Consider the following 13,147-nt stretch of genomic DNA (forward strand, 5'->3'; position numbering starts at 1 on the left):
AGCAGTACCCTGCCTTAGTACTGAAGTTAAAAATACCTTCAGCTGACTCCCCACGCAGGTAGAAGAGACATCATTGAGACTGGGACTGGGCCAAGGCAATAGTTCACTCCTCCTCTCCTGAGAAAATTAAATGAATGGCAGTCATAGGAGAGCCAAGAGCAAGCAGAGCCTTTAGCTTTTCACTCAACAGGTGATTTTGCACGTGACGGAGACTTAATTTCCATGCACTGGTTCAGCCCAGTGTCAGAGGAGACATCTGAAGGTCTGGAGCAACCTGAAGGACACTAGTTCTTCTGCTGCTTCAGAGCTGGTGACAGCCCTCCCCCAGCCCCCTGCACCCTGGCAGCGCCTCAGAGAGTGAGCTGGCGATGCTGGGTGCAGTTTGGGCAGAGAGGACAGGCAGCACTTCGTGCACAACTTGTTCACTGACCTCTTGCCATGTGGCAGCAGCCCTGGTCTGAAGCCCACCCGCACACCTATTCCTTGGCAGGTGCCACCCGCCACCCACCCATTCAGACTGGCATGCAAGGGAACAGAGGGATGCAGCTCAGCAGCTTTCTGGAGAGGTGTCAAGAGAAAGCCAAGGTGTGTGAAATCCCCTGGAGTTTCAACGAGCCCAAACTCTCCCTTGACCAAGTGATGGTCCTGAGGAAAAGGGACTCAACCTCCTGACTCCCCTTTGGACAAAGCCTCACACCAGCGAGGCCGTGGTAGAAAGGATGGTGCTGGGTGCACGGGTGATGACTTATTTTGCTGGAGAACAAGGACCTTTTCAGTCTTTGGGATATGTTCATAAGGATGTAGCTCTGTTTTTAAGATGACGGTGAGAGCCGCTCAAAGCGCTCAGCTTGAACCAGCAGGGAATTAATATCCCTGACAGAAATTCCTCCCCTGGGAAAGCCGCCCTCAATGAAAACCCAGCTTGCTGTCGTTTCACGGCGTGCAGCAAGTCGTGTGCCCACCCTCTGGTGCTCAGCCAGGGCCGGAGCACAGCTGACACTGCAGCAGGGATGTTGCCAGCTGCAAATTCAGGTGCCGGTGCCCTGTGCAGGCACAACAGGCACGGCCGTGCCCAGGGACAAGGTGCTTGGCAGAAGCCTGAGGTGGTCGCTCCTGCCTCCAGCCCTGGGATGTCAGAAGATGCAAGGGCTCTTTCTGAAATCCATGCAGGCTTTTTCTGCTTGCTCCTGAGCCCTAGATGTGGAAATAAAGAAAAGATTTTGTTCATCGTCTGGGTACCAGGTTGCAGGGTGATTATGCCTTAAAATGTAGTGAGGGAGCAACTGGCACTGAATCTGGCTCTCGGAACGCACCTGGAAATCAATTCTGTGCACACCTGTCTGCAAGGAGGGGCTGCCCAAAGCCTCCCACAGCTTAAATCCTGATTTGGAAAGAAGAGACCCCCTCAGATGAGCATGGAGGAAGTAAACAGCTTGATGGAGTGTGAACTGGCTGCAAAGGTGCTTTGCTGCACGTAGGCACTTTCCAGGGCAGAACTCGGGTAGATAAGTGATCGTATATAACCAACACTTACGTATGCAATGGGGGAATCTTACTTGAGGTCCTATGCCTTCATATGCCACAGGGAAATGCAGCAGGGATGGTAGATGCTGGTCCCCGGATCCTGAATTAGGTCAGTGGAGTTGTAACATCTGGCGACGTAGCCGCTTTTCTGCGGGAATTAGGCACAAGCGCCGCTTAGATGCTGAGACGTAAATACCCTGAGATGCGGCTGGTGGATGCTGGAGGGTCTGGGCATCTGTGCTCTCCCTGCAGCCAAGGGGCTCGGTGGTGGCTTTGGGGGCCTGGAGAGGAGGGAGCCAGTGGTCACCCATCACACACCCCTCTCCCAGCTGGAACCCCGGCGTTCCCCGAGGGCATTGCCCTCCCCGGGGGTGGCTGCCGCGTCAGCCATCTGCAAGGCATTGCAGCAGCACAGGAGGAATCGCAGCAGTGAACGCAAGCAAACTTTCCCCAGGAAACTGGGAGAAACTGCCAGTAATGAGGCAATTATCTGAAAAAGCTTGAGAGCTACCCAGGAGCTCAGGAAACCCAGCTTAGTCACGGGATGAGGCCATGGCCGGGGGGATACCAGCTGCTGAGGGACATTCCCGTTCACCTTGCAAAACCAGGGCCAGCTTTTTATATCCCATACAGAAACACACAGTGCCTCTACATAAGCTCATAAAGACATAGAGGGCATTGGTCTTGATTAGCACTTTTAGCAGCTTTAAAAATCCTTGGTTTTCCATCATGAGATACCTTTACAAGGCAATTAGGTTTTCCGTGTGGGTTTTTTTTTTTTTTTAAGTGCACAGCTGCAGCGAGTCAAGTGGTCCCTTCCTGATATCTTGCGATGCTCTAGCTGGTCTGGGCTGCTCCACGTGGCTCTGGATGTCAGACCAGTTTAGTTCAGGGTTTTTTCTTTGCCACTGCCATCGGAGCCACCCAAGGGGCACAGAATAATTCAGGTGGGAAGGGACTGGGGGTGTCTCCGGTCCACCCTCCCGCTCAAAGCTCAGGGCAGGGTGCTCAGGGCTGTATCCAGCCGGGCTGCAAAACCTCCAGGGATGGAGCCCACACAGCCTCCTGGGCACCTTCACAGCCATCCTGGGGCCCCCTGAACTCACTGCCCTTCATTGACATCCAACAGATACGGGGGGGGGTTGCAGCATCCACACGTGGTCCAACAAGTGCTCAGTAGACGAGGATAACCCCTTCCCTTGACCTACGGGGCCACGCTCCTGCCCACAGGGGTGGGAAGCTGCTGGTCTCCATCACTGCCAGGGCACGCTGGGGGCTCGTGCTCAGCTCCTGTCCCACCACCCCCAGGCATGTCCCACAGAGCTGCTCCCCAGCCAGCCCCTTGCCAGCGCCGCTCTCAGGGGTTACTCCTTCCCACTTGCAGCACTTGGCACTTGTCCTCGCTGAGTCACACACAGTTCCTTTGGGTGTTTTTTGAGGCCAGATGTGACATGTGCCAGTCTCCATCACTAGGACCAATGAGAGTGGCCAGCCATCTCCATGCCCTCAGGTGCACATGCAGCCCAGCTGCTCAGGCAGATGTGTACGGGTCATGTTCTCTCCTGGAAACCCAGACTTGATCCAACTCCTGAGGCTTTCACCAAATGGGACCCCCACATACAGCCAGGACTATGGATTACAAATTCCGGCGCAGAAAGAGCACGTAGAAAAGGAACTGAAATCATTGACCAGGAAGGAGCAGGTGTTAAGCTTTTCTGGCCATGAAAATTAAATTTCTAAGTAAATGGGGCTGGCTGTTTGCCTGCTTTCTCCACGCAGCCGCATTTCCCTAGCTTCACATGACTGGGGTTCGTCCTTGCAGATGTAAAGATGGGAAGACAGGTAAACCTGGAATTTTGGAAAACCAATGTTAATGGTAAGAGCAGATTTTAAAAGGAAGATTTTGAGGCAAATGGAAAACTGATCAGAGTAATATGAATCACATGCCAGAATGACGACCCTGGTAAGTGCAGAAGATGAAAGAGAAAGTGGAAGCACACCTATTGCTGATGCCCATAATGATCCTCACCATTTACAACCACTTCATGACTTCATAAACTGGCCTCCTCACCCATATCAAATGAAATCCCCTGGGCTTTCAGACATTTCTTTCTACTCTAGAGCATCTGTCTTTACAGACAGAAATAATTCAGTATCTTTTAAATCAGTGTCACATGATTCTCTTCCACAGTTTCCAGGAACTTCTGGGCTATCATTTACCACCTGCACAGCTACAGAGATTGCCTTTTTGTTGTACCAAAATCTTGTGATCTGACTTCATTTTTTGGCTGCTTCTTTCTCCGTAATAGACTTACTTATTTAGTTAGTTCCTCTGCATTTAAAACAATATGTGACCTTACCTCTGGCCCTCAATGCTCCAAACAAGTGACTTTTACGGAGTGTATTTTCAATGGAATATTTTTCTTTGCTTTATTAGAGCTAAACCTCACCATGCAGATTTCCCACCATTCTACACAGCAGCACATCTTCTTCACCATAAGCAGTTACTCACAGATCTGAAATGTGGAAGTGGCAGGCAGAAATGCACTGAAGTTAGAAAGGGGTTTGGTTGGGGGTAGGGTGTCGCTGGGTTTTTTTGCTAGTTTATTTGTTTGTTTAAAATCACTGCATTTTTGGACATCACCAGCTACCTTGTGCCTCATACCCACGACCATTTCACTTTTGCTAGCTACAGGCATGGAAGAGCTGGACAGTCGAAACTGAGTACGCCTCAGAATAACAGATGTAAGGCAAAGGCAGTGCGCAGAAGAATTTAACCGGCATCCTCTCTGATTAATTAGAAATCATATCATTAAACTGCTTTGTCTGGACCCTGGGGCCTTTGCCAATGCCAGGAGTGCCATAGCTTCAGGTTTCAAACTTCTGGCAAATCCCAAATGTCATTCCCCATCCCACTAGTCTGAGGCTGAGTGATGCTGTGGACAAAGCACACAGAAACAAACAGTGAAGCAGCTCGGTGGGTCCACAGCAACTTTTCCAGATGCTGAGGTTAAAAGATGCCCGAGTTCTCAGGTGTGGGCCAGCTACAAGTTTGTGGTCCCAAAGATGGCGATAAAGCTGGAGAGCCATGCCCAGTGGAGCCAGAGTATCTCAGGTGTAACCACTGTGGTACCAGCTGGATGGCAGGATATTTCAAGTGTTTTGCTTGCAGCTCACACCTGAGGAGTGATGGAGAGATCCTGAGGACTCCAGCAGGATGCTGAGATTTAGCTGTGGGAGCCAGAACAGCAGCAGCAGCAACACCCTTTAAACAAGAAACTCACTGCACCATTAAAGGCAGTATGAGCAAGACACGTGGAGTCATACTTTAAAAAAAATCATCCAGGATGAACATTCAGCTTGTGATCTGCTGCATCCCAAACTCATGGCACTACAGCTCTGCTATGCCCCAGCTCAGCACCAGGCCACCTCTCCCCATGGGCCAGAGCCAGCCTCAGACAGGGCAGCTGAGCAGCCCCTGTGCCCAGCAGCGGGAGAAGGCAGGCGGAGAGCTGGAGCGTGCCAGGAACAGCCAGGAACAGGAGTGCAGGAGGGCTGGGCGCCGCTCACCCTGCACGGCCCTTACCCAGCAGCTTTGCCTTGGTGGCCCCTTGCTCACTGAGCAACAAAAAGCTCAGCACAAGGAGCTTTTGCAGTCAGAGTGGGAAGAGGAAAGATGGGATGAATGGCAGGAGGGGACAGTGGGGAGGTGGAGGAGAGGAGCAGGGTGGGTGGGGAGGAGGCAGCTACATGGGGTCTTTTCCCACTGGCACATTAGTCGCTGCAGGAGCAGGAGAGGCCAGGGGAGGAGGAGCAGCCACAGACATGGGGTAGGCAAGCAGGAGACAGGGGAAACAAGGGCAGGAGGAGGAAGAAAGTCCTGGAGGTCACCAAGCTGCCCTGCAGGGAAAGGCTGGCAAAGGGAAAGCGGAGATGTTTTTCTAAATTGCCTGTTTGAGAAGCCATTAAAACGCACACCTGTGCACATCCTTGTAATCTGGGAAAGCTTTTGTTTTTCCTTCATCTTCCCCAAACCTGCTGAAGCCACCGTGTAGGGAGAGTGTCAGTACCAGTGGAGGCATTCCTGCACATCCTCACACAACTTCAGGCTGCGCTCAGTGAAAGCCGTTTGACCAACGGCGAAAACCCACCTTCCTGAAACAGGAACTGTAGCACTAAATTCAAGACACTTCCCCACTGCACGCCCGAAGCCTCTCCCTCCAAGGCACTGGCAAGGTCTGCTGAGAGCCAGAGGCTGCAAAAGCCCAAGGTTCCTCCTGCTGTTGTACAGAAAAGGAAAAATAAACCCTTCATGAGACTGTAAACTGAATTTCATCAGGCAGAGGATGTTGCCACCTGCTGCTTAAATAGGGGCAGATGTTAGTTCCCTGGGGTTTGGGTCATTTCTGGGGTTTGAACTGTTTTCTAGCCCAATAAACCCGCGGGTGTTGCCTAAACTCCCGAATTAAGAATGTTAGATGAGTATGTGCACAAAGTTTAGGTCGTAGAAGGGGGTAGCACTGCATGTTCCCAGGACTAACAGCTGTGCTTGTAGCTCAGGTGTCAGCAAATCCTCTTGCACTGTACTGCTGGCAAACACGACAGACCACAGAACACTTCCTTCTCTGCACTTTCTTCACTGTAATCGGGTTTGCAAACCAGGTGGGCTACCACAGCAAGCAAACGTCACCTGCAAAGCCTTCAGAGGAGCCCAGGGAGGTACCCAGCTGCCACTTCTTCCCTGGTGCCAGTTAGGACAAGGTGCAAATCTTCGGGGACAATGAGGATTGTGACTGGCCAAATCCGGGGCACCCAAAAGCAAATTCAAGACAGGAAGCGCTTTTAAAATTATTTTTAAAGAACTGTAACAAGTGCATAGCCTAAAACGGTAAGAACAGGTGGTGAACAGCTACCTTTATTTGCAATTCAAAGAATGAGGTTGAAGAATTGAGCATTTGTGCGGGACTAAACAAAAAGGCCCACGTTTCCACCAGACGGTGCCTTGGCAGTCAGAGAGAAAGGAGGTAAAACCAGCCCAAGTTGCTCTCCAGGCAGAGCCGAGGCAGCAGCAGCGTTGGATTGCTGTTGGATTGCTGTTGCTCCCGGTGAAATGCCTCTGGGGAAAGATCTGTTATCACAGCCACCTGGAAGAAAGCCTCAGCAGCAGATGCAGTCATAATGCTGGGGAAGGAACGGCAGGACAGAGCTGGGGGCAGGGCTGAGCAGCCAGTCCAGTGCTGTGGCCGGGAAGGGACAGCGCATAGTGACCGTGCTACATCTGTTCACCAGGGCCAAGGGAGAAAAACCCCACCGGGGTTTGGCACACAGGAATGGAGGTGCAAAGTCTTGGGAATCACACCGATTCTGTCTGAATCTACCTTCTGGTTACTTTCTGTAAGGTGTCCGGACAGGATGGAATTACGCTGCTGCTTACTTCTTTTCTTGGTTAGTTTTCTGGGAGTTGAATCAGCTCCATGCAGGCTCTGACCCCCCAAAGCAGCAGCAAAGAGGGAAGGCGAGGAGCTCACACTGTACCAGGTGGCCACTCAGCCATGGGAGCTGCCCAAACCCATTTCACCCATTTTGCCAAACCCTGTGCCTCTGCCTGCATCTCCTGCAAGAAAGGTGTTTTTGCTTCTGCAGGGAGAGGTGAACCTCCATTTTTGATGGAAAACTAAAGAAAACTACAATTTAGGTGACTTTCCCAAGTTCTCAGAGGCCTTTACTAGCCAGGTGAAATCCTGAAAGCTGTCAGCACAATTCTGACTTGACGTGTATGAAGCGAAGCCTTCCCCTTAGCGAGGAACCAGTGGTGTGCTGGTGCTCTCACACTGCTCCAGATAATCTTTGCTAAAGCCCGCAGACCAGGGCAGCTTTTGCTGGGAAGGAGAGGGTGGGATCATATTGTTTCTGAATTTTAACCACCTCTCCTTAGGCATAAGTGAAGTTCAAATCAGCAAAGATTTCGCAACTTCACCACTGCGCTTGCCTTGTGAGAACCATATGGATGAGTCAAGTCTGGCAAGAAGTGATTCAGCAGCTCCCAAATGAGAAGGAAGTTATTCTCAGGTATCCAGACGAACTTTCGAGAGCAGAAAAGGGATTCCTCTTACCTCTCAGTAATCTTGATAAACTACAAAAAAGTTGTGACGTGACTGTTTTTTCCATTTCCTTTCACTGGTTTCCATGAAGATTACTGCTAGCAGAATAAGGGGTGGGGGTGGGGGCTGGAAATCAGAGGAGCCCGAGTAGCAATGCTCCCTTAATAAAGCAAAACCACAAGTTTTATCTTGACTTATGTGGTCTAGCTGTCCCAGGGCAAGCTGAAAGATGATAGTCCATTAAAAAATTGCTCTGGCTGCACAAAGTGTCTTGGCTGCCCCAGAGACCTCTCTAGACGATAGCACGGAGGTGATATATTACAGAAAGAAAACCAGAGCTGCCTTCCCAACCATGAGGGGAATGACTACAGATTTCTACTTGCTTTCCAATGTCAGTCAGCAGTTTCTTCTCACTGTATGGCTCAAAAATCTGTTCCCTCCAACATCCACTTCTAAAAGCTCATGAGGAGAAAACAGGGTGCAGCACACAGGGATTATTTGCACCTACAGCCTCTGCAGCAGCACTACCTGGCATCCCAGCCCACTTGCAGGTCTCCCAGTGCAGTTGCTGGGCTGCCCCCCCATTGTTGCAGACGCCCTCCTGCTCAGGCAGGGATGCCCCAGGCAGCTGTGGATACCTGCTGAACGGACCAAGCCCTCCAGGCTCACAGCTCTGTATCCTGCTGACTACGGGAAGGGAAAGACCCGCTTACCGTGCTTCCTCGCTGCTGTCCGTAGCTGGAGACGGCCAATAAACGACATCAGCAAACCAAGACGAGAGCGACAGTGCTTTGTTCCAGCATCAGCAGGTGGTTAGATCCAGGCGCAAGGGAGGGATCCCACTCACCCCCTCTGAAGACGACTTCTGCCATTTTTACCAGGATATAGCGCGCATTGCTAAAGATGAACATTCGTGACTAGTTAGAAGCAAAAGAAGCTGCCAAGAGCAACAGCTGAGTAGCTCCTGGGAGAAGTAACCATGTGGCAACAGAAGGCAGGGGTGGTCAAAACCACAGCGCAGCGCTTCAGAAGCGCTCCGTTCCCGAGGTGTTGGTACGGGGAGCTCATTTCAGGAGGAGCGACACAGCAGATCCCGGTGTCTGGGGCTGGCTGTTGCGATGGCTGGCCACCAAACCCGCCAGCCACCCGGCAGAACAGGATACTCAACAGAACATGGCATGAAGCAGGCATGGGTTCTGGAGAAGGGAATAATTGCCTTGCTGAGCCTTAAGTGGTGTCAAGTCAGGAAACTGAGATCTTGGCAGTGGAGAAATGTAAACTGCATTAAGACAGAGCTGTAAACGTTAAGGTTAGGCTGGCAGGAAACCCAAGAACCGTAAGCAAAAGCAACCCCAGCAGCTAGGCCTCAGGGAAAAGCATCTCCTTACCCCGGGCACCTAACACAGCCTGCCCTCACCACCCAAAGACAAAAGAAGCTTGACAATGCGGCACAAATAGGGAGCTGAACCCACTGCATACTGGTTTGCTCCACACCTTCCGCTTATTCCCAAAGCATGAGCTGGTGATCCAGCCCAGTTCTTCATTTCCTTATTGATTTATTCGCACCGAAACCTTTACAAGCATTAATATTTAAGCCGTTTATATTTAAATCAGATTGAGGAGTTTCTTGAATCAATGAAGACAAAACCAGTCCTCAAACAATTCTGAATCTCTTCTTTATGCTTACTCTGGAAATTAGAAGGGAAAATGCAAATTGCCTCACACCTTGGGATGCCAAGCTGAGGAATGGTTTCGGTATTGCTTCAGCAGCATGGCCGCGAGGAGTATCTGGTGGTGCAGCATCACCTGAACTCCAGCGGTCCAACACATGGCCACTCGAGCCAGAAGGGGCATCAGCCGGTCACTGACTGTTCAACAGGAAAACCGTGAAAACTGGAAGAACGACACCACTCCATCAAAACTTGGCACTCCGTATTTCATGCTGGCAGCAGTAATACTTGCATCCAGATACTTGGGATGCCGAACCCAAATTGTGGTCAGCCACATAAGCAACTCAATATGGGAATGTATTTTACATCAGAAGGAAGTCCCAAGTTTGCAGTCTTTGTTTACTTTTCCATATATAATAATATAGATGCATTTTCCTATCTAGCTCTATATAGAAGTAGATATACCAAGAGCCCCATACGAACGTAGATGCTGGTTGCCCCTTCAGCAGGGCTGCTTGAAGCGGCATGCCTGACAGGACCAGGATTATTTTCTCCTCCTCGCTACCCCTTTAACAGACCACCCACTACACCGAATTGAGATCTTCATTCTAAAACACAGCAGCAAAATTTCAAGACTCACGACTGCCTGAAGACTAGGCCATATTATTCTAACTACTGTTACAGAAACGTGCAGCAAACGTATGGAACTGCTCTTTAACACCTCTTATTCTGTGCCTCAGTAGAGCAGGTAAAGTTTCACAGCACCTCGTGAGGAAAACAAGACAAGTCTAGTACTGCCCACTGACATCTGGGTGCAACAGGCTTCTGACCAGCTAGCACACACACCACGAAACCTTTGCTGCATGTTCTGTTGAGTTGTGACACAAATACAGAGAAATTTAAGTAGCTATTTATTAGCAAGTAAAAGGAGTTTTGACTTTATAGAAATAACACACTTAAGATTTAGTCAGTGGAAGGAAAAAAAATCCTGGCCTCTATCATAGTACCTCTTTAACTTACAGACTTCTACTAGCTACACAGCTACGAAGTTGCAAGCTGCACAGGTTCAGGCCTACTAATCTCTATTTATTTTTTTATTTATTTTATACCCCCTCCCCAGCTAGAGAGTGTAGAAAGTCTGAAAAAGAATTCTAATTTTTGGCAGACTCTTACTCTTCTGGTGCAGCCCAAACCTACCACAAAAAGCCAAAGCATTTAAGAAACAAGTTCAGAGGTGATAAAAGTCTTCCCAAAAGGACAATGCTCCATTTCAGAAAAGAACTCAGAACATTTGAATTCTATATGCTCTAAATTTTCATTCAAATACAAATGCTATGTTACAGTTATCTATGAGCCCTCATACAAAAGATCTAACACAAGCTTATACTAGTATCCTATTATCCTGAGTGTGTGAGAGCTTTGAGACTCAGAGTGGGGAGAAAGAAGGCAAGCATGATTAAAGTAAGTTTCCTGATAAATAAAATCTCTATTTCAGAGGGAACTAGAATGCTAAAGCACTAGCATGTCCACAGGCATTATATCTTGAGTTTTGACGAGTCTGAAAAGCAATACAGAATCTGCAGCTCCTGTCCTAGATGGTAACACTTGCCTGGTCTTTTCATTCTTCAATTTACAGAATTAAGTATCAAAATAAATTTACCAAGGGGGTGAGGGGCACATGCAGGCAGTGTACATCCTCTGTGATGTATCAAAATACCAGAATTTACAACTCTGTTCACTTGAAAGGGAAAGTTACATCCACTTACTGATAATCAGTAGCTTCTCTGAAAAATAGATAGCCAGTCTATTTGAAACGTATTATAAGGAGGCCTTTATACAGACTACTGAAAACGTCTTCATTTCTTCGGGAAGCTAGCTGAACAAATGTATTTCTGATAAACATAACTCACGTGAAAGAAAAATGAACAGAAAGAGTGATAGCAGGAGTACTACAAAGTAAGACAAGGGACATGTCAGGGAAAAAAAAAAAAAAAAGAGACATTCTTCATCATTCCACAAGTAGACATAAAAAGTCGCCATCAATTTTTTAACAATGTACACTGTTACATTTATTAGAACTGACACAGCTAAAAAGACGAAGAGCCCCAGCCCTGCCCAGAAGCCCAACAGAAGTACCTAAAGAGGCTGCGGGAAAGGGATGCAGCACAGCGCCTGCGGATGCGGGGTGCCCTCTTCTGGGCCAGACAGACCAGTGTTTCGCAATTCACAGCCGCTGAAACCGGATTTTTTTTAACAACTCCACAACGCATAGCTATTTTCTATACCTTAAACTAATTACTTGGATAAATCAAAGAGACGGGTCAATCAAGTCCGGCAGAAGAGAGAAAGTTCAGACATTTCCCAGAGAAGAACTTGGCTGTTTAACTCCTTCAAAATTCCTGACACAGCAGCGTGTTACATCACAACATTGTTTATTATGTGACTTTTTACAATACAAACAAAAATACAGAAATGCAGTATATGAATACAGCTAAATGCAAAATGGTGATGTTTTTCTTGAGGCCATATTCCCATTTCTAGTAAAATAAAGAAAGACTGCACACAGGTAGAAACAGGTTGGTAGTTAACTCCACAATTTTGCCTAGAAATGACCTATAAATGCGTTTTTCCTGCTACTTACCATAAAATGTAAAAAGGGAGTTAAAGGAAAGTTTTACTCACTGGTTCCTACCATATGAAAGAAGCTATATTCTATTTAGGAGGGCCAATATATGGAAAAATATCTAAATTAAATGTTATTACAAAAAATGAAGCAGTAATGAGATCCTTCTGGCTAAAGAAGTTACTAAATGAGAATAGCATATATTTAAAGAATCCAAAACATAAAAGGGTTGTTATAAAAAGCTTAGGTGCACTGTAAGCCTACAACTTTTGTTTTTCCATGTGTACTTTTAAACAATGGAAGTGTCAAAAATAGGGTCAACTGTGTTAGACTAAATTACATTATTGTATAATGCTGCACTGAAAGGAATTCCTGTATTATAACAGAGAAGCATTGTTTGCATCATATTATGGCAATTTATCCTCACTAAAAACAGTCTAGAGTCCTTGCATTTTTCAATATCCTGTAAACCGTCAAACCACCAGAACATGATTGTACAACAGTAAAATGTTTTCTTTTGCATTAAAATGACATCTGTTTTAAAAAAGGAAGAGGGGAAAAAAAAAAAAGGTACTTAGAGCTGTTATTTTTCCAAGTACACAACACCCTAGACAATTCAAGGCATCTCATTCTCCATCAAAATTAACAAAAATATGTCATGCTGTTAAATCCATTACTATGGATACAACTGGTGCAAAATTGGTCAAACGGATCCAACAAACACTGATGTCCAGGCTGGCGTATTGGCAACTAATACATAACTGGTGGTCAAAAAGATGCATTTAAAATATCTTCCCTTTCTTCTTATTCTTTTCCAAGGTCCTAAAATGATATATATAAAAAAGGCTGTTAAACAACGCGTACATGCTCTAATCTTTTTAAAGTAATGGCTACTGTACATCTTTTAATATACATTTTATAAAAGCTTTACTGGTTGCAGTACAACATATGAAATTTATTATGTACACAGTACCTGCACTACATGAAGTCAAGCAATGCATTTATCACTAGATTTCCCCTTCCAAGGGCTAGGAAAACTTAACACTTTCATTCTCAAAGCTTCAACTCTTCATCCTTCAGAAATCTGATGCAATCTAGCTTTCAAACACAAACATTTTTTGGATATGTATTTAGACTAGTTATGTATGGATACAGTGTTTTTGCAGACTAAAATCTGCTTCAGAATAATCTTCCCAATATTTCTAATACATGTTCCTTTGTAACTCAAA

The 13,147-nt window shown here is 47.2% G+C and overlaps 1 protein-coding gene across 4 annotated transcripts in view; it reads right to left on the reverse strand.

Moving 5' to 3' along the window:
* Positions 1 to 11,710: 11,710 nt before the first annotated feature.
* The window catches only part of SEPTIN7 (septin 7), a 61,344-nt gene continuing 59,907 nt past the window's right edge, over positions 11,711 to 13,147 (reverse strand). For all 4 annotated transcript variants that reach the window (XM_013303127.3, XM_027793582.2, XM_027793581.2 and 1 more), the window contains one exon: positions 11,711 to 12,740. In XM_013303127.3, the coding sequence (XP_013158581.1) occupies positions 12,701 to 12,740 (40 nt within the window). In that variant the 3' untranslated portion in view covers positions 11,711 to 12,700. The remainder of the gene's footprint in view (positions 12,741 to 13,147) is intronic.

Source organism: Falco peregrinus, chromosome 5 (genome assembly GCF_023634155.1).
Source record: "Falco peregrinus isolate bFalPer1 chromosome 5, bFalPer1.pri, whole genome shotgun sequence".
NCBI lineage: Eukaryota > Metazoa > Chordata > Aves > Falconiformes > Falconidae > Falco > Falco peregrinus.